The following is a 19,548-nucleotide window of genomic DNA, read 5'->3' as shown; positions in this document are numbered from 1 at the left end:
GGCAGGAAGGAAGGGGTGCTGGCTCTTGTTGCATTGCAGTGGGCCACAGTGAAGAGGTAGGTGTTTCATAGCCGCCATCTGCAAGGATTTCCAGAGAAATGAGGGTCTTGCTCTTTGAAGCCCTGCTCGGTATTCCCGGGGCTGGCCCTCCTCTCCCTGCCCTGGGAGAGCCAATTACCAACTGTATGGAAACGACCATTTTAGTCACCTGGAGTTTACTTTGGCCACTTGTGAGCAAGGTCTAGATTTCAGTGGGATGAAATGAATGAAAATAGGGGGTTTGAAAGAAGAGAGGCTGCCGAAGTGGAAAGGAGTCGCCGTGTGACTGGAATCCTGGGAGCTTTGCGTGAGCTGCACCCAGCTGGGGAAATCACCACCCTTCCCTCCATGCCGACAGACACACACACACACATCCAAATTGAATAATATATCCTCCAGGAGTAAAACACACAGAACAGCAATTTTGACTGGTTTTCTATTCCGTTTCCTATGGAGCTGCAAATTCTCTGAGATGTCATGAAAAGAAAGCAATTTCCAGAGGGGAGAAGGACAGAGTCTGGGATCAGAATAATACTAGAAATAAGTCCTAGCCACTAAGAAGCAACGTCCGCCAGTGTCCCCGCGTTCAGGCAGGTGCAGAAATATGGCGGCATCAGAGACCCACAGGTTTGGGCTGTGACCTGGCATCGAAAGGAAGAGGCAACTCCTGGGCCTAATGGGATTGGGAGGTCACTGCAGTGGGAGGTGCAGACGGCGCCGGGGGCTAAAGAGGCAGCCCTCCCTGCTGAGCGCCGTACGACAACGTGAACATTACGTGGGATCCTGGATTTGAAGCACCTGCCATATAGCAGGTGGGCACTTGGAAAAGGTGGAGAATTTCAGGGCCAATGGAACCTGCTCAGACACTCCTGCCGGAAAAGAAGGGGATTTTGTCATCACAAATGGTAAGCACTCCCGGGGGAAAGCAGGGATTCCTAGTGCCCGTTCGTGCAGTGAACTGACTGATGGGGGGCAGTGCTAGCCCAGGGACGGCCGTGGCAGGCAGCGCAGCAGCGGCCGGGACACGCCAAGAGCGCCCCAGGGACATTCAGGGAGACACTTTTCAGGGGGGCAGCAGCGCCCTCCCCAGTAGACTCTGGACGAGCACACACCACCCCGGCACACAGCCAGTCCTGACCAGGGCGGCGCAGGGCACACGGGAGCTGCTGCCCATCAGCGGGAAGCTCTGACGTTCTCTACGTGCGCTGAGCCTGCCCCCTGAGGGGCTGGTGTGAGTTGTCTCAGCCGTGGCCCTGTTTCCCGAGAAGCCCCCATTCCCCAGCCCCAGCTAAAGTCTGCTCTGAGCTCCAGCCTCCTTGGCAAAGGGCTGACCTCCTGCCTGGCTCTCGCCTACCCTCCTCTGTGGCAAATGTCGCCGGCTGCTGCTTTAGGGGCCTTTGTGAGCAAGTGCGGGGCCCGGGCCTGTGCCTGTCCGTGGTCCCTGAGCTGGGGCTGGGCACAGGGATAGGGCTGGGTTGGTGGCGGGATGCAGGGTGTGAAGCCAAGTGACATTCACAAGACAGCAGCAGGGTGTAAAGCCACGTGTGAGCAAGCATCCAGGAGGAGGGGCATCCGCAGGGCCCTGAAGGGCACAGACACTCACGCCCCGTGGGGATGCGGAGAGTCCTCCAGCCCGGCGGTCCCCGTGCTTTGAATGCAGGCTTGCCGCCTGCCTGACAGCCAGTGTGCCCGGGGAAGTGAGCCTGCAGGAGAACGTGGGGCCACCACGCCGCTGGGACAGAAGGGAGCAGAGTGGGCAGTGGAAGGAGAGAGCAGGGCCCAAGCCTGAGCATAGGAGCCGCCTTCAGAGGGCCGTGCCTCGGACCCCCACGTCCGGGGCCCTTCTCCATCCTCACGCCCTCAGTCCTAGACCCTCACCCTCCTCCCTGGCCCTCGTGTCCCTTTCACGAGAGATGGTGACCTGATGGGGCTGGGGAGGCCACGTGGGCAGAATCCAGTGTCAGGCTCTCATGGGCACTAACGCCTGGCTTCCCTGTGTTTTCTCCATTATGTGGCCTGAGGCGTCAGGTAGTAGGACCCCGTGGAGGACAGCTGAATCCCCCTTGACTGTTGGGGAGACAGGTCAGGCCAGTGCGGGGATGGGTCTCTGCACGCATATGATGCTTAGCTTGAATAAGAGTCCTTCTAGTGACAAGCTGATCAAATCATGGAGACTCCCTACGCCTCGATTTCTCCATCTGTAAAATGGGCCTCCTAACAGTACCAGGCAAAAGCATTGGTGAGGGTTTCCCCATGATGTGACCTGCTTGTAAAAAGCCTGTGCAAATGAAGTGGTCGGTGGCTGTAGCTCTTGTTACTGAGTGTGTAAGAAGGATGCGCCCTCCCCCATGTTGTGAGGATTCCCGACCAGTGCACGTCTTGGGATCCCCGCGTACGTGGATTAGCGCAGTTTTTCTTTTCTCGTGAACATTTGTTGTCAGAATGCTTGGGCTCGCCTTCCTCGTCTTCTCGCTTGTCCCCGTTCAAGATGAGGCGGTTGATCTGAGGTGTCGCCTCCATTGGAACACGGGTGTTTGCAGCTTTAGGTCCCAAGTGCCTCTTTGGCCGCGTGCCATAAGTCCTGGGGCCTTTGGTATGTGTTTTCTTCATTTCAAAGTATTTTCTAGTTTCCCTTGTGATGTCTTGTACGTTCCCTGGGCTATTGTTATGGACTGAGCTGCGTCCCCCCAAAATTTGCATGTTGAAGCCCCAATCCCCTAGAACCTCAGAATGTCACTGTGACTGGAGTTAGTGGTTCTTAGGTTGAAATGAGGCCATTGGGATGAGGTCTAATCCAAGATGGCTGGTGCCCTTGAGGGAAGAGCGGATCAGCACACGCAAGGAGAGAAGGCAGGGGCTGGGGGTGCGTGCACAGAGGGTGACCACGTGAGGGGCGGTAAGAGCACGGCCACCTGCGACCAAGGAGACCGGCCGCAGTACAAGCCACCCCTGCTGGACCCTCCCTCTCGGCCTCCTGGTCGGAACCACCGTGAGAATCTGTGTCTGCTGTTTCAGCCCCTCATCCTGTGCTGTGGGATTTGGCATCGTCCCAGACTAATGCGGTTATTTGGGGACGCACGGCTCAATTTCCCTCTCTTTGCAGATTTCCCACATTTCCTTCTGTTATTGAGGTCTAATTTCACTCTATTTTGGCCAGAGGACATACTTTGTATGATTTCAGCCCTTTTGTTTGTATCCCCTTAAGTTTACTGAGGGATGCTGTGTGGCCTGACGCGTGGAGTACCCTGGAGAACGTTCTAGGTACGCTTGACGAGCACGTGTCTACTCTGTTCTTGGGGCTAATAGTCTACACATGTCATGAGACCTAGTCTTTGTACAGTGCTGTTCAAATCTGTGATTCCCTTACTGCGGTGCTGTCTGGTCGCTGTACCCATAATGAAAGCAGGCTGTGTTAGTCTGCTTAGAGCTGCCATAGCAAAGTCCCACAGAGGAGGTGGCTAAAACTACAGAAATGTACTGGGTGCCAGTCCTGGTGGCTAGAAGTCCAACCTCAACTGGCTGCAAAGTGCAGTCTCAGGTGAGGGAAGGCGTCTCTTCCTGGCTCGCAGACAGCTGGTTTTCTCTTGGTCCCTCACTTGGCTGCTTCTCTGAACAGGTTGGGGGGGGGTAGGGAGGGAGGGAGGGAGAGCGAGAGAGAACGAGGGAGGGAGGGAGGGAAAGGGGGAGAGACAAAGGGAGGGAAGGAGGGAGGGTAGGAGAGAGGTGGAGGGAGGGAGAGAGTGAAAGGGAGAGAGAGGGAGGGAGGGAGGGAGAGAGAGAGAGAGAGAGCAAGAGAGAAAGAGGGAGGGAGGGAGGGAAAGGGGGAGAGACAAAGGGAGGGAAAGAGGGAGGGAGGAGGGAGAGAGGTGGAGGGAGGGAGAGAGTGAAAGGGAGAGAGAGGGAGGGAGGGAGAGAGAGAGAAAGAGGGAGGGAGGGAGAGAAAGGGGCAGAGACAAAGGGAGGAAAGGAGGGAGGGAGGGAGAGAGAGGGATGGACAGGACCATAGAAGGGGAGGAGGGAGAAAGAGAGAGAGAAAGAGGGAGGGAGGGAGAGAGGGGGAGGGAGGGAGAGAGTGAAAGGGAGAGAGGGAGGGAGGGAGAGAGAGAAAGGGAGGGGGGCGAGGGAGGGAAAGAGAGAGGGGGAGAAAGGTAGGGGGAGAGAGAGAGAGGGAGGGAGGGTGGGAGGGTGGAAGAGAGGCTGAGGGAGGGAGAGAGGGAGGGAGATCTTCGGTGTCTCTTCCTCTTTTCCAAAGGACACCGCTCTTGTCGGACTGGGGTTCCACCCTTGTGACCTCATTTAACCTTACTGACTTCCCCAAGGGTGCTATCTCCAAATACATGCACCTTGGGATTAGCACTGCAACAGGTGGACTTAATGGTTGGGGTGGGAGCTGGGGGATCCATTTGAATCCATCACAGGGGGGACCGAAGTCTCCCACTTCTACTGTAGACCGGTTTCTTCCGTCCCCTCTGTCCATTTTTGCATCGTTCACTTGGGGCGCTGCTGTTGGGCTGCTCAAGAGACCCCCCTGACGTGCACTAGCTGTTGCATTGTGACAGACGGGAGCGGCAGATGGGACCACCCCTCACCCGGGCAGACCCGGGGCTCCTCTGGCTGCTGGTGCTTGGATCATTCCTGGTACCTTGGGTCTACTTCCCCTCCTCCCCCAACCCACCTTTTTTTTCTTTTCTGTGTTTCTGGCCACCCCACAAGGCTTGGGGGATCTTAGATCCCCGACCAGGGATTGAACCCGGGCCACCGCAGTGAAAGCATAGAGTCCTAACCCCTGGAACTCCAGGCAATTCCCGCTCCCCGCCCCCTCCTTAGCAGTGTTTGGGAGGGGATGTCGCCCTATCGCTGTGACAGCCACAGAGTCCTGGCCAGGTCCCCCGGCCCATCCCCCACACGTGGAGGCAGCAACTGTGAGCTGGGGGTGCGCCCTGGCCTTCAGTGCTCTGTACACATCACTGGGCGCTGACCACAAGGACTCGCGGTATAAGCGCGACACCCCAGCGCCCAGAGGGTGGTGGAGCATGGCGCCCTTGAAGTGTTTAGCTCGAAAGGCAAGGAAAAGAGAACCAGGAAAATGTCTCCAGACGCAGGACCCACAGTGAAAAGCAAACCTCAATCCTGCTGTCCAGACACCAGAGAGCACCCCCAAACTGAACACCCGCAGGCCCCTGCCAGGGACCGTCACCTCCACACCTGTGCGTCTCAGGACAGTAAGGGCTCTTTTCAGGCCTCTGACCAGGGGAGGCCTGAGCTCTTCTCATCTGTCAAATCAAGACCCTGCTGGACACGATGCCCCCGCAACTGTGAAGCCGCGGGTGCCAGGGCCTTCCTTGTGCTTGTCCAGACCTTCAAGGGTCTTTCTAGTGGGTGGGCACAGGGCGTCTGAGGGGCTTCTCCAGGTGTCTGCTAGGTGCCCGCACTGGGCCGGGGGTGGGCTGTCACCTGTCATTGTTTCCTGCTGAGGGGACTCAACTGCTCAGCCACGCCCAGGACGGAGGCGCCAAACACGTGTTGGGTGGAACATCGCTCTCATGTCCCCGTGCTCTTTACTGCCCTGCAAGGTTCTGGCCGCGTTACCACCTCCGTGTGTCTGCAGGGTCTGCCTGGTCAGGGTCCTCTGTGGGTCTGCCTGGAGGGGTCGGGTATTCCAGGAAAGAGCGGGAGCCCACGCAGCGATGGCAGAAGTGGCTCAGCGGCCGACGGATCAAGGTCAGGGAGGCGGCAGGCCTGGCGGCCACTTCAGGCATCCAGGGTGCGCAAGAGGCAGCAGCGCGGCCCCCGGGAGCTGCGCGGGGTGGGGAAGGCTGAGGACTTGGGGGGGTGCGGCGGCCAGGCCCGGCACGGGCCAGGGAGGACTCATCTGGGCGGGAGGCCAGGCGCAGCAGAGCCAGGGGACCTCGGCTGGCTGGGCCACCCCTGCCAGGACAGGGACTAGAGGGACCAGAACCTGCACGTTGGGATCTGGCGCGGGGGGCTCCGCTGCTGTCCAAGGAGGGGCCGGAGCGACAGAGTCAGTCCCGGCCAGGGCGGAGGCATGGTCGAGTTGCGGGTAGCTCGGGGTCCCCTGGATGTGCTCAGGAGACGGTGGGAGGCCGTCCTGCGGCTCCGCGGCGCTGGGCGCCGGGAGGTGCCCCGGGGCTGCCGGCTCGCCGTCCACCTGCCCCGATGCTGGTTTAGTGTGCACTCTCGGCTTCATCCTCACCAGGAGGTGCGGGCAGTCTCTCTGAAACAGGGGACTGTGGTAGAAGTGTAACTGAGGTCGCGGTTGAGAGAGAAAAGGAAACCCCGAGTCACAAAAGAGTTGCTCGCAAGCAGCAGCCGCCTGGCTGGGCCCCTGGGCGCCCTCCCCCAGCCGACCCAGGGCCTCTTTGGAGAAAGCGGGACCCGGTCCCAGCAGGACGCTGTGCCCCAGCTTTGACATCCCCGAGACTCGCTCACTCACCATCACCTTTCGCCCTTGGAAAATGACTGAAAATGGCCCCTTAGGACGAGTACAAGGCCCACGAAAGGGGACTTGGCGTTTGCAGGTACGAGACTGCAACAAGGTTCGGTAGCTTTCTAAGGAAGTGTCCGAATCGCTCCCTGGCCAGCACCTCCAGGGGCCAGACCGGGGACGCTGACTGCTTCCCAGGAAAGGACCTGCGCCCCCACTCAAGTGATGCTCTGGAGCTATGGGAGTCAAGGGGGCACACAGACCTCCCCCCTCCCCCCGGCGGGCCACTGTCCCCGAGCAGGAGGACGGGAAGGGCCAGCGTTGCAGCAGTGTCCTCTTGTCCCCCGCTGTGACTGCGTGTCAGGCACGAGCGGCACTGCCCACGTGTCAGGAGTACAGGATGACGCCTTGCCCGCGTGTGCTGTGAAATGATCACCACAGGGGGTCCAGTTCACACGCATCACCTCACACAGACACACCAAAGGGAAAAGGAGGAAGGAGAGAAGTGACGTCCTTGTGCTGAGAACGCTTCGGGTCCCCCCATAACAACGTCCCAACACAGCGCGTGGCACTGCCAGCTCCGGCCGTCATGCCGGTGCCCAAGTACCACCTTTAAAGGAAGCTCTCCCGACACGCCTGCCGCCGTCCCAGGCGGCCCCGGGGTTGGCACCCGCCCCCCACCCCCGGGCCCAGCGGCTCAGCCCCTGGAGAGGGCTCCTCCCCCGCCGTCCCCCGCCCTCCTTACCTCGCTCAGGACGTGGGCGGGCCGCTCCTTCGTGGACAGGTTGGTCACGCAGAGGGACGTGTGCATGTCCTGGTACACTTTGCTGAATCCATAGCGGTTAAGCTGGCGGATGAAGCTCTCCACACGTTCTGTCTTGAACACCTTGTCTAGGCCGCCCCTGTCCAAAACCTCCTTTTGAAACAGCGGCCTGTTGACGCCTATGCAAGTCCCGTCTTCATTCCACCCAATGGATGCAAAGCGACTGCTGTGGACGTTCGTCCACAACTTCCTGGGAAAGGGGTGGAAGAGCAGGCTGCCTTCCCACACGGCCTCGCAGGCGGTGCGAGGACTTTTCAACAAAGGCTCTTCCGTCAAATCCTGGAAAGCGGCTTCTCCAGGCAGCAGCCTGAGGTCGGGGTGCCCCGCGGGCACGGGCTGGTCCAGGGCGAGGGACTGGGGGGTGCAGCTCCCTGAGCCGAGGGCCGGAGCCGCTGTGTCGGGAGGAAGAGGTGCCTCGCCGAAGCCGGGCGCCCTGCCCGCGGCGGGGCCCTTCTCGTCCGCAGCCATGCGGAGCACGGCGTGCCCCTCCGCCACGTAAACGGGACAGTGCAGCGCGGCCGGCAGCACCCTGGGCTCACACTCCCGCTCAGCCCCTCACAGAAGTGCTCCGGTTGCTCGGGGGTGACAGCACAGCCCAGCCAGGAAGTGACATCATAAAGGGCAGGCCCGTCAGCATGTCAGCCTCCTGCTTCACGCCCGTCATCGCAGGGGGCACGAAGACACTCGTGCACGGGTGCAGAGCCACAGGCCGAGCGCTCGTGCAAACCGGCCACGGCCTTCTGGTCCCGGAGCCCCCGGGCCAGGCAGACGTGCACGGACCCACGTGTGACCCACGAGGTCAGAAGTCCTCCTGTGTGTCCCCTGGCCTTCCGGGCCGTGCACAGCACCCATGATTTCAAGCACGAGCATCGCCCGAGACGCGGCCCACGGTCAAGGGCGCTAAAACATTACAATTCACCTATGAACTGGAAGAAAAACCCTCATGATGTCTGGGTCTGCAAAGTGCCTACCTTACCCTCCCCCCGGAGAGGTGTCCCATGGGTGCTGAGCAGGAATCGGACTCTGGACCCCCGCCCTCACCCGCAGCAGCCCTTTCCCTCCATTACCCACAGCAGAGGCCAGACTCAGATGAAACGTTCAGGGAAATTTATTAAAGAGAAACATTGACTGAAACCATTGAACACAGGGCATAACAACACACAGAGGAACTTCTAACGGCCACCGGAGCTCACGGGTCCCGGCCCCACCCAGGGTCCTCAAAAAGGTGCCTCCGCTACACCCCACCCGGCGGCCCTCCATCTCCCCACAGTCTCCCTTCCTGAGGGCCCCGCGGGTGGCCTCTCGCCAGGAAGATGGGCGCCGGCCATACCCGCTCCCCCCAGGGCAGACCCTCCATTTCTGGCCCACATGCCCGGGGCCTGGCCCTGCCCTACGGCGGGCACAGGACAGTCCCACAGCAGGGCGCACGCCACCGAGCCGGGGACGTGGAGTCCCGAGGAACAACGGGGTGACCCAGCAGAACACAAGCCCTGGGGGGCCTCCCGCAGACCTCCTGCAGCCCCGGTCAAGGTCTTCCTTCGAAGGTCGCAGGTGGGCTCCCAGGTCCTGGGGTGGGCGCTGGCTGTGACCTCGTCCATCCCGTCCTTCCCGCCGGCTCCTGGGACTGGGCTCGGGGTCTCCACGCCGCGCAGGGCTTGGGGGAACTGCTCAGAGGATAACACATGCACATTTCCACAACAACAGGCAGCGCTGGGCCTGAATCTATGCCCAGAAAGCACACGTTGAGCTCACGACACTGGCCCACAGAGACCAGAGCCTTGGCTGGCACGTGGCGCACCTCAGGGCTCTGCGGGGGCACGATGGCTAGGGTGTGTGTGTTGGGGGGAGGGGAGCGGGGGCTGGGGGGTTCCTTGACACCTGGGTCCCTCTGGGGCCTACAGGGACACATTTGGGCTTGCCAGTACAGGGAGCAACCTGCCCCAGGGGATGATGAATAGGGGTCCCCTCTCAGGAGGGAGGCCCAGGCACCTGGAGTGGCCCCTAATATGGGGCCAGTAGGCTGCCAGGCCTGGCCTCCCCCTGCCTCCAAGCGTGGGGGCCCTGGGGCCTGCTGAGCCTACTGGCCCGAGGTGGACCCCGGGGGGCTCATCTCTGCAGCCCCGTCCTCATTTCCCGGCTCTTCTGGGATGGGCTTGAGCCCCTCCTCGGGGGTCTCCTCGGCCTCCTGGCCTCCTGCCTGGGCGAGGCCCTCTGGCTCCCAGCCAGGACCTCCTGGGGCCACCGGGGAAGCACTGCCCATCCGGCCAGGCATGGGGACCCCGGGGGCATCTGAGGGTCCTGCCTGACCTAGGCCCGCAGGGGCGGCAGCACTTCCATCTTCCTGAGTGGCCGTGGACGCCTTGCTGGTCTCCCCAGGGCCAGGGGCTGCCCTGGCGGCACCATGGTCTTCAGGGGCTGCCCTGGTGGCACCATGGTCTTCAGGGGCCGCCTCGCCAGCCTGGGCAGTGCCGGCAACTGCCGCACTGGCCTCCTCACGTGCCGGGTGGTCCTCGGCGCGCCCTTCCTTGGAACGGGCGGCCTGGGCGGTGCTATCTTCACCGGCCGGGGAGGCCTTGGTGCCATGTGCAGTGGTGCCTGCGGTGATGGCCTCATGGGCCGGGGCGGCCTGGGCGGCTGCTGCCAGGACTCCAACGTCCACACGGGCCTCTTCCTGCCCTGGGAAGTGCTCCCTGCTAGCCGGGTCGGCGTCCCAGGCCTCGGTCTTCTGGATGAGCCGCAGCATCTCCGCAAAGCCGGGAGGCCTCCTCATCAGCCGCCTCCTCCTCAGCGTGTCCCGGAGCGTGTCGTTCAGCCGGGCCCGCATCAGCACCTGCCGGGCGCGCGCCTGGTCCGCCATGGCCGGGTGGATGGCCCCCTTCTCCAGGGCCGACTGCAGCAGGCCTTCCAGGCGCATCACGTACGCAGAGAGAGTCTCCTGGGGCCGCTGGGCACAGGTCACGAACTTCAGCCGAGCACTCCCCCGGGGGTCCTTGTTCCCAAACACCTGCACCAGCGCGGCCAGGCAGTCCTGGGCAGCCAGCTCGGGATCTTCCGCCAGGAGGCCGTGCAGGAGGTCCAGCGCGGGGCCGCGCAAGCTCTCCACCAGCCTCCTCCTCCTCTCCCTCTCAGACACGTGGCGCCACAGGTGCAGCGTGTGGCTGGCCTGCTCCAGCCAGCTCTCAGAGGACCCTTCCCCGTGGCCCGGCTCTTCCATCCCAGAGAAGGTTCCCAGCTCCTGGTAGCCCATGCTGTCCAGCACGGGCTGCGAGGCCTGCCTCCACTGCTGGGTCCCGGGCCCTGCCTCACCCATGGCGCCTGCCGCTGTCACAACTGCTTCCTCAGGCGCAGCCATTGCCCCGCCCGTGGGTCCTGCCATACTCAGAAGTCCTGCCACGCCTGCAACATTTCTGTAACCTGCAGCTCCTTCCTCATCTGACTCAGCTCCTGCTTCACCTTCAGCTCCTGCTTGACCTTCAGCTCCTGCTTGACCCTCAGCTCCTGCTTCACCCTCAGCTCCTTCCGCACCTGCAGCTCCCTCCTCACCTGCAGCTCCCTCCTCACCTTCAGCTCCCTCCTCACCTTCAGCTCCCTCCTCACCTGCAGCTCCTTCCTCATCTGACTCAGCTCCTGCTTCACCTTCATCTCCTGCTTCACCTGCAGCTCCTTCCTCACCTGCAGCTCCTGCCTCACCTGCAACTCCTGCCTCACCTGAGGTTCCGTCGTCACCTGCAGCTCCTTCCTCATCTGACTCAGCTCCTGCTTCACCTTCAGCTCCTGCTTGACCCTCAGCTCCTGCTTCACCCTCAGTTCCTTCCGCACTTGCAGCTCCTTCCTCATCTGACTCAGCTCCTGCTTCACCTTCATCTCCTGCTTCACCTGCAGCTCCTTCCTCGCCTGCAGCTCCCGCCTCATCTGAGGCTCCCTCCTCACCTGCGGCTCCTGCCTCACCTGAGGCTCCCTCCTCACCTGCAGCTCCCTCCTCACCTTCAGCTCCCTCCTCGCCTGCAGCTCCCTTCTCACCTGCACCTCCCTCCTCACCTTCATCTCCCTCCTCACCTTCATCTCCCTCCTCACCTGCAGCTCCCTTCTCACCTGCACCTCCCTCCTCACCTTCAGCTCCCTCCTCACCTGCAGCTCCCTCCTCACCTGAAGCTCCCTCCTCACCTGAAGCTCCCGCCTCACCTTCAGCTCCCTCCTCCCCTTCAGCTCCCTCCTCACCTAAGGCTTCCTCCTCACCTGTGTCTCCCTCCATACCTGCGACTCCCGCCTCCCCTGCAGCTTCCTCCTCCCCTGCAGTTCCTGAGTGACCTGCAGTTCCTGCCTCACCCGCCCTGCCAACCACTGCTTGTCCCTGGGGCTGCGCAGGGCAATTGGGTCTATCCTGTGAATCAGCATCAGGGGCCTGGGGCAGGCAGACCACAGTCCAGGGCCCTCCCTTGCCTGGTATTTGGCGGGGGAGCAAGCTTCGATTTAAACACTCAGCAAACTCGACCAGGGCAACACTCGACCCCAGCTCCTTTCTGTAGACCTTGCCCAGCACTCGGTACCTGCCCAGGGAACGCAGGGCAGCCTGCACAACCTCCTGGAATTCCTGGTCTTTGCAGTCATCTGGGATTCCCAGGATGAGCAGAGATCGCTGAGCGTTCACGCCCATCGACCTGCACCAGTCCCGCAATACCGCCAGAGCCATCGCCATCTTCGAGGACCTGAGGGTGGGGGGAAGCGATCAAACAGGTGTGCACAGGCTGTTGAAGTGTGGGAATCGGCCTGTGGGTGCAAAGAGGAGAGAATCATGTTTGTGCCACACAGCCCACCCTAGTGCCCCTCACAGCAGCAGCCTGGAGCACCTCCCTGCCCTGTTTGGTTTGTTTGACTTTAGGAAACTTTTTTTATAAATTACATTTATTTACAAGATAGAAGGCTAGGGACTTCCCTGGTGGCTCAGTGGTTAAGAATCCACCTGCCAGTGCAGGGGACACAGGTTCGATCCCCGGTCCGGGAAGATCCCACAAGCCGCGGAGCAACTAACCCCACGCGCCACAACCACTGACCCCAGCGCTCTAGAGCCCACGAGCCACAACTACTGAGTCCACGTGACACAACTACTGAAGCCCACATGCCTGGAGCCCGTGCTCTGCAACAAGAGAAACCACCGTAATGAGAGGCCTGCGCACCGCAACGAAGAGTAGCCCCCGCTCGCTGCACCTAGAGAAAGCCCGCGCGCAGCAACAAAGACCCAACGCAGCCAAAAGTAAAAATAAAATTTAAAAATAATAACAAAAGAGCACTTGTTGCGTACGACTCAAGAAACAATAATAAAGTAAAATAAAATAATCTTTTTAAAAAAGACAGATAGAAGGCTCGTCACCTTTTCTACATTTCTGGCCTCAGTTTTAGGAAGCTGCCTTTTTCCCAAGGAATTTTTCAAGTCTTCCAATTTGTTAGCATAAACATTTCCATAATGTCCCATAATATTCCCCTATATCCTCTTTGTTAATGTACATCTGATCCGTAACGTTGGCCCTCTTTCATTCCTCATATTGGGGATCAGCGTTCTTTCTACGTTTCCGTGATTCATCGTTGTAGGACTTGCTCGGTTTCCTTGCTCTTTTGAAAGAAGCGCATGGCTTCGTTCACCGTGTCCATAATTTGCTTTCTATCACTGATTTCCTCTCTTAGCTCTCTTATTACTTCATTTTATGTTTCCTTTGCTCTTCTTCTTCTAGCATCTCTCAATGGACTGTTGGCTCACTGATTTTATGTCCTGACTCTTTTCTAACAGAAGCATTTAGAGGAATACAGTTTCCTCCTGTCGCTTTTTGCTGCCTCCCACTAATTTTGGTAAGTTGTGCTTTTTTAGTATTCACTTGGAAATATTTTCTAAGTCCCTCTGTGATTTTTCTCTTTGATCCATGGGTTTCCCAATATTTGAAGATATATTATCATTAGTACCATCAAATAAAATTCCCCGTGATGAGAAAACTTATCATGGAAACTTGCAATACTGCTAAATTTATGGAGACTGTTTTACAACTCTGGTATGGCGTGTCCGGGTGAATGTGCAAAGCACCCTCGTAAAGAATCTGTGTACTCTGTGTGGAGGCCAGGGTCTTGCCCTGCCCACCCACCTCTGCAATTCCTGTGCCACCCGGACAGAGGCGACCTGAAGCTCTCGATGCCTAATGCAGTGGGCCAGAGCCCCTCCCTGGACCCCCACAAATCCATCTGCCATGGCCAACAGCCTCCACCAGATCACAGCAGCCCCAGCGCCTCCCCCTCTCAGCTTCACTTACGCCCCCCCGTGGCCAGGCGGCTCCTCCCCGACCCCTCGCACTACATCCCCTCCATACACCCTCCCCCACCCACCAGCTGGTGGCGCTCCGCTCTGGGCCCTGGAAGCCGGGCGCCCCGCCATGCGTAGAGGTCAGACTGCCTCTCTCACCTCCCCACACCGGGGAGTCCTCCCCCGAGCACACTCAGCGCCAGGGGCTCTCGCTTCTCGTACCCCAGACGCAGAGCCCACCCGTCTTGCCCCCGCCCACCCGGGAGCCGGAGCCCCCTAACTGCCACGAGCGTCCTCCCCCCCCACCCCACGCCCCGCCCCGCCGGGAGCTCCCCTAACGCCTACCGCACCCGCGCCCGGGAGTCCTCCCCATCGACCCCCGCCTCAGCCTTCCTCCCGCCACACGCAGCAGCCGTTAGCCCTCCCCTCCCGTCTCGGCCCCAGGGGTGGGGCCCGCCCGTCCTGTCCCGTCCCGTCCTCCCCACCCCCGCAGCCAGTCGTCCTCTCCTCTGGCCCCCAAGGCCGGCCCCACCCGACCAGCAGGAAGCCCTCCGCTCAGGCCCCCCCCCCACGCTTAGCCATTAGCCCCACCCTCTGCACCCCGACTCCAGAACGCCCCCCACCAGCCACCCCAGAAGCCAGCGGTCCTCCCCTCTGACCCGCTCACTGGGGGACCCTTCCCTCAGCCCCCCTTCAGCCCGCTACCCTCCGCCGCCGCTCCCCCACTCCCAACCGAGCAGCCCGTAGCCCTCCCCCGACCTCCACTCCTTCCCGGGGCCCCCGGTACCTGCGGAGTCCAGCCCCCGGCAAAGCCCCCGCCTGTCTCCTGACTCGCTCTGACTCTGTGGATGGCTCCGGAGTCCCGCTCACGAGGGGCTGAAGAGCTCGTCTCAGCAGAGCAGCCAGGAACTGTGCCGCCGACTGTCCCAGGCACTCTGTGCGAACGCCACGTGGGCTTCCGGGTGCTCCCGGAAGCCCCAGGAAGATGAGGGAGAAAGTTCTAGACGTCTCTTTACCGAGAAACTGGTTGGATCAGAAGAGCACGTGAGGAGGCGCTCTGCTACGGAAGCAGCAGTAGCCATGCGCACTGAGGGCCTGAGGTCCCAAGGCTTGGCGCCTCCGGAAGCAAAAGACACGCCCATTGGCCTTCCACCAATAGGAAGGCCTCCTGCAAGGCTGCGGAGTTGGGGGAGCGAACTTGGCGATGCAGAGCCCATTGTGGCAAGTACGTCCATTTGTCTTTACAGGTGGTTTTCTACTGTGATTGGTAATGTCATAAACCTATTCTTATTTCTTTGGTTTGTTTTAACTTTTGAATTTTATTTTATGTATTTTTTTATACAGCAGGTTCTTATGAGTTACCCATTTTATACATATTAGCGTACATATGTCAATCCCAATCTCCCAATTCATCACACCCCCCGCCCGCCCCCACCATTTTCTCACCTTGGTGCCCATATGTTTGTGCTCTACATCTGTGTCTCTATTTCTGCCCTGCAAACCGGTTCATCTGTACCATTTATCTAGGTTCCACATATGTGCATTAATACACGATATTTGTTTCTCTCTTTCTGACTTCCTTCACTCTGTATGACAGTCTCTAGATCCATCCACATCTCTACAAATGACCCAATTGCGTTCCTTTGTACGGCTGAGTAATAAATAATAGTAATAAAGCTCTTCTTTATATGGACTGGTTTCTTGTCTAGCTGTATCAACTAGCCATCTTCTCACATGGCACAAGAGGATGAGGCAGCCGTCTGGGGCCTCTTTTAAAAGGGAGGTAATCTCATTCATGAGGGCTCCCCCCTCATGGGCTAATCACTTCCCAGGGCCTGAGGGAGGACTGAGGGGAGCCTGGACCCCAGAACAGAGTTGGCCCTGGGAGGCCATAGGGCAGAATGAGCACGTACAGCACTTCCTGACATCCGGGTCTCAGAGACGCTGGGGAGGGGGAGCACGGGGCGGGGTCTCAGAGAGGCTAGGGAGGGGGAATAAGGGTCGGGGTGTCTGGTGGGCACGGGAGAGAATCCCAGGTCCTCCGTGGAGTCAAGGTGAGGGCCCTGAGGGAGGACTGAGGGGAGCCTGGACCCCAGAACAGAGTTGGCCCTGGGAGGCCAAAGGGCGGGATGAGCACGTGCAGCACTTCCTGACATCCGGGTCTCAGAGACGCTGGGGAGGGGAGTACGGGGCGGGGTCTCAGAGAGGCTAGGGAGGGGGTATAAGGGTCGGGGTGTCTGGTGAGCACGGGAGTGAATCCCAGGTCCTTCATTGAGCCAAGGTGAGGGCCCTGAGACAGGACTGAGGGGAGCCTGGACCCCAGAACAGAGTTGGCCCTGGGAGGCCATAGGGCAGAATGAGCACGTACAACACTTCCTGACATCCGGGTCTCAGAGACGGTGGCGAGGGGAGTACGGGGCGGGGTCTCAGAGAGGCTGGGGAGGCAGTATAAGGGTCGGGGTGTCTCGTGGGCACGGGAGAGAATCCCAGGTCCTTCGCTGAGTCAAGGTGAGTGCCCTGAGGGAGGACTGAGGGGAGCTGGACCCCAGAACAGAGTTGGCCCTGGGAGGCCATAGGGCGGGATGAGCACGTGCAGCACTTCCTGACATCCGGGTCTCAGAGACGGTGGCGAGGGGAGTACGGGGCGGGGTCTCAGAGAGGCTAGGGAGGGGATATAAGGGTCGGGGTGTCTGTTGGGCACGGGAGAGAATCCCAGGTCCTCCGTGGAGTCAAGGTGAGGGCGCTGAGGGAGGACTGAGGGGAGCCTGGACCCCAGAACAGAGTTGGCCCTGGGAGGCCATAGGGCAGAATGAGCAGGTACAGCACTTCCTGACATCCGGGTATCAGAGACGGTGGCGAGGGGAGCACGAGGCGGGGTATCAGAGAGGCTGCAGAGGGGGTATAAGGGTCGGGGTGTCTGGTGGGCACTGCGGAGAATCCCAGGTCCTGTGTGGAGTCAAGGTGAGGTCCCTGAGGGAGTACTGAGGGCAGCCTGCATCCCAGAACTGAGTTGGCCCTGGGAGGCCGTCACGTGCAGCACTTCCTGACATCCGGGTGTCAGAGAAGCTGGGGACCTGGGATAAGGGGTGGGGTCTCATGAGGGCAGAGGGTAAAATGTCAGGTCCCTGGTGGACTAAGGTTAGGGCCCTTAGGCAGGACTGAGGGGACCCTGAGGGAGGACAAAAGGGACCCACCAGATCACCGCCCTTGCAGGTGGCCGTGGGAGGCCCCGGGGTGGGATGAGCACGGTAGGCCTGTCCTGACGTCCTGACGTCAGGGTCTCGGAGAGACTGGAGACCTGGTATAAGGAGCAGGGACTCACACTGGCAGACGGGACAATCCCAGGTCCTGCCCAGAGTCCAGCCTGCACGCGAGGAAGGAAGGACTGAGGACGTTAGATCCCGACACAGGGAGGGATCCTTTGCCCTTCCGCGGGGGCCTTGGAGGCGCCAGAGCACGGTCAGCAGATGAGATGTTTCCTGACCTCTGGGTCGGGGTCCTCAGGACGTCAGGTGTTTGGTGTGAGGGGTGAGCCTTCAGGTCCAGAGGGTGGACTCCCAGGACCCCGAGGGAGGACTGAGCAGACCCCCAGCCCTGGAACAGGGGCCTCAACAGAAACCTGCCCCTGTGGTCAGCGCTGGGAGGCCAGGCAGGATGTGAGGAGGAGGTGAGGACCCAGCATCTCCCCATCCTAGGACCCTCGGGAGGCCCTGGGCAGGTGCGGCCACCTGTGGGGCCCCCTCACTGCTTTCTGTTCAGATTCGGGGTCCTGTTCTGAGTTTCCCTTCCGGCCTGCAAAGGGGACGGTCCAGGCCCTTAAGGGGAACAGTGAGCACGACGAGCGAGCCCCGAGGGGACCACCCACCCCAGAACTCAGAACTGGGGGGACCTCACAGAGTCCGGCCCAATCCTCCTACCAGCACCGAGGCCCAGAGCTGTGCCACAGTGTACACAAGAGGTGCGCCCTCCATTCCTCTTACAGGGGCTCCAGGACCCGGGAGGCGAAGGCCCAGGTCTGAGGACCGTGTCCTCAGGGCACAGAGCAGAGGAGGCCCAGGCAGCGCCAGGAGCCAAGGGGAGGTGCGTGCCCGGAGTGTGTACCCAGGGGCTCCCCCTCCCAGAACAGAGGGGACCCCACAACACCCAAGTCACCCCACCGCCCTGTCAGCCCCAGAACCTGGGGCCGTGCTGGCTGCACCCTGAGGAGCCCCTTCACTTCCTTCTTCAGGTTGGCAGGGGACAGGCCACCCGGGAGGAGCGCCCCTGTGAGGCCCGAGGGCAGCCCTTGAGACGAGACCTGTAAGTGGCCTTTGTCAGGGCTGCCCAGGGTGCCTTTCTCCGCCGAGGCCGCTCACACCCCCTCTCTACCCCAGGTACGAGGTCCCCTGCCCACACTCCCGTGGGCGGCCCGACCCCAGTGATCAGGCCCCTGGTCGAGATGAGTGAGCTCCGCCAGCCTGAGGCCGACCTTGAGGCCCCAGTCCCGGCCCAGGGTCCTGTGGAGGCGCCGCTGCTGGGGGCTGCGGGGGAGGAGGCCGCATCCCCCTCGTCCTCCGCCTCCCCTGGCGCCCCCTCCTTCTCCGCCTATGCCGAGCCCTTGTCCCGCGAGGCACTTGTTGCGCTGATGGCTGACCTGGTGGGGTTCCTGCTCCTCAAGTTTCGTACCGGGGAGCCGACCTCCGAGGCGGAGATGCTGAGTACGGTCGTCCGGGAGCATCGGGACCACTTCCCCGTGGTCTTCCGCCTCGTTTGCGAGTGCCTGCAGCTGCTGTTTGGCGTGGACGTGAAGGTGGTGGACCCCCGCGAGCGCACCTACGTCCTGGTCCCCACCCTGGGCCTCACCTGGGATGCAGTGCTGAGCGACTGGCAGCGCACGCCCGAGGCCAGCCTCCCTCTGCTGGTCCTGACCATGGTCACCCTGTTCGGTGACCGCGTCCCTGAGGAGGAGGTGTGGGGAAAGCTAGGCACCCTGGGGTTTTGTGGCGGGAGGGAGCTGCTCACCGAAGTGTGGGTGCAGACGGGCTACCTGAAGTACCGGCAGGTGCCCCACAGCGACCCTGCCCGCTACGAGTTCCTGTGGGGTCCCCGGGCCTACGCGGAGGCCAGCGAGTGTCAGGTCCTGCAGCATCTGCTCAGGAGCAATAGCATGGCTCCCAGGTTCTTCCCATCCGTGTCTGCAGGGAGTGTGAGCGATGAGGAAGAGGGAGCCTGAGCCAGTGCAGCAGCCAGTCCCACGTCCAGCAGCTTCTCCCGTGGGGCAGGAAGGGGGGCTGCTCCTTCACTCTGAGTTTGAAGAGGGAGCGGTCAGCCTTCTAAGCAGTGAGAGCCGGGCGAGTTGGGGGAAGCCGGTGTGCAGCATTTTGGGTTCCTGTTGTGTATGTTGACATGGACTTCCATGTCGTTTTCTTTAGGAATTTTTCAAATGTTGGTTCTTTGAATAGAAGACTAAACAAGCTTCAGTGTCTAACTTTGTGTATGACGTTAATCCCACAGGTATTTGCACTAATTCAGTTCAAGAACAAGAGTTTTGCTGTTTTGTAAGAGAGGTTGGGAAATCTCCCAGTTCGTTTTGTGACCGTGTACAAGATAACAGGGAATTGGAATCAGAACTGCTCTGGAAATGTGGAAGTCCTTAGCAGTGATATAGATGGCGGAAGAAATAGAAAATAAAAGCCATTGTTGTTCCAATTCTTGCTTCCCTGTCTTGTCTGTCATTCTGTAAATAAAACGAACTATCTCTGTTGAGTTGGATTTGCACGGGTATTTTAAGAAAGTAGGAGAAGGTTCATCTGCGTCAATAAGCCCCCTGCCCACCGGCTTGTTTATTCCGCAGACCTCCACGGAGCCTCTGCTCTCCGGAAGGGCCTGTGTTAGTAGCGGGAACGCTAGGAAAAGCAGGACACACCCACACCTAGAGTGATGGTCTAGGAGCCACTGTCACATGAGGAAGGTGGTGAG

General features: G+C 60.4%; 4 protein-coding genes across 4 annotated transcripts; 1 reads left to right on the top strand and 3 right to left on the bottom strand.

Moving 5' to 3' along the window:
• Positions 1 to 5,761: 5,761 nt before the first annotated feature.
• LOC137217310 (heat shock transcription factor, X-linked-like) lies at positions 5,762 to 8,905 on the bottom strand. Its single transcript, XM_067723973.1, has 3 exons — positions 8,676 to 8,905; positions 7,230 to 7,836; positions 5,762 to 6,274 (listed from the first exon to the last, which is right to left on the bottom strand). The coding sequence occupies exons 1-3, from the start codon at positions 8,903 to 8,905 to the stop codon at positions 5,762 to 5,764; spliced, it is 1,350 nt and encodes a 449-aa protein (XP_067580074.1).
• On the bottom strand, positions 8,665 to 10,950 carry LOC137216444 (paraneoplastic antigen Ma6F-like). The gene has a single exon (XM_067722474.1). The coding sequence runs from the start codon at positions 10,681 to 10,683 to the stop codon at positions 9,385 to 9,387; it is 1,299 nt and encodes a 432-aa protein (XP_067578575.1). The 5' UTR covers positions 10,684 to 10,950; the 3' UTR covers positions 8,665 to 9,384.
• Positions 10,951 to 11,215: 265 nt separating this feature from the next.
• LOC137217309 (paraneoplastic antigen Ma6E-like) lies at positions 11,216 to 12,283 on the bottom strand. Its single transcript, XM_067723972.1, has 2 exons — positions 11,346 to 12,283; positions 11,216 to 11,229 (listed from the first exon to the last, which is right to left on the bottom strand). The coding sequence occupies exons 1-2, from the start codon at positions 12,001 to 12,003 to the stop codon at positions 11,216 to 11,218; spliced, it is 672 nt and encodes a 223-aa protein (XP_067580073.1). The 5' UTR covers positions 12,004 to 12,283.
• A 5,745-nt stretch (positions 12,284 to 18,028) lies between these two features.
• Positions 18,029 to 18,802, top strand: LOC137216316 (melanoma-associated antigen 8-like). The gene has a single exon (XM_067722241.1). The coding sequence runs from the start codon at positions 18,029 to 18,031 to the stop codon at positions 18,800 to 18,802; it is 774 nt and encodes a 257-aa protein (XP_067578342.1).
• The last annotated feature ends 746 nt before the right edge of the window (positions 18,803 to 19,548 follow it).

The sequence above is a fragment of the Pseudorca crassidens genome, chromosome X (assembly GCF_039906515.1).
Source record: "Pseudorca crassidens isolate mPseCra1 chromosome X, mPseCra1.hap1, whole genome shotgun sequence".
Lineage (NCBI taxonomy): Eukaryota > Metazoa > Chordata > Mammalia > Artiodactyla > Delphinidae > Pseudorca > Pseudorca crassidens.
The sequence above is the reverse complement of the archived record's forward strand: the minus strand, read 5'-3'. Positions and strand labels throughout refer to the sequence as shown.

Bases quoted from the DNA above. Each gene is read 5' to 3' on its own strand.
- LOC137217310 (XM_067723973.1), bottom strand. From the start codon at position 8,905: ATGGACGAGGTCACAGCCAGCGCCCACCCCAGGACCTGGGAGCCCACC. The intron at 7,837-8,675 runs GTGGGCCAGAAA...GTGTGAGCCCAG, and splicing joins CAGGGCCAGGCCCCGGGCAT to GGTGCTGCCGGCCGCGCTGC. The intron at 6,275-7,229 runs GTAAGGAGGGCG...CCCCTGTTTCAG, and splicing joins CCGCCCACGTCCTGAGCGAG to AGAGACTGCCCGCACCTCCT.
- LOC137216444 (XM_067722474.1), bottom strand. From the start codon at position 10,683: ATGGCAGGACCCACGGGCGGGGCAATGGCTGCGCCTGAGGAAGCAGTT.
- LOC137217309 (XM_067723972.1), bottom strand. From the start codon at position 12,003: ATGGCGATGGCTCTGGCGGTATTGCGGGACTGGTGCAGGTCGATGGGC.
- LOC137216316 (XM_067722241.1), top strand. From the start codon at position 18,029: ATGAGTGAGCTCCGCCAGCCTGAGGCCGACCTTGAGGCCCCAGTCCCG.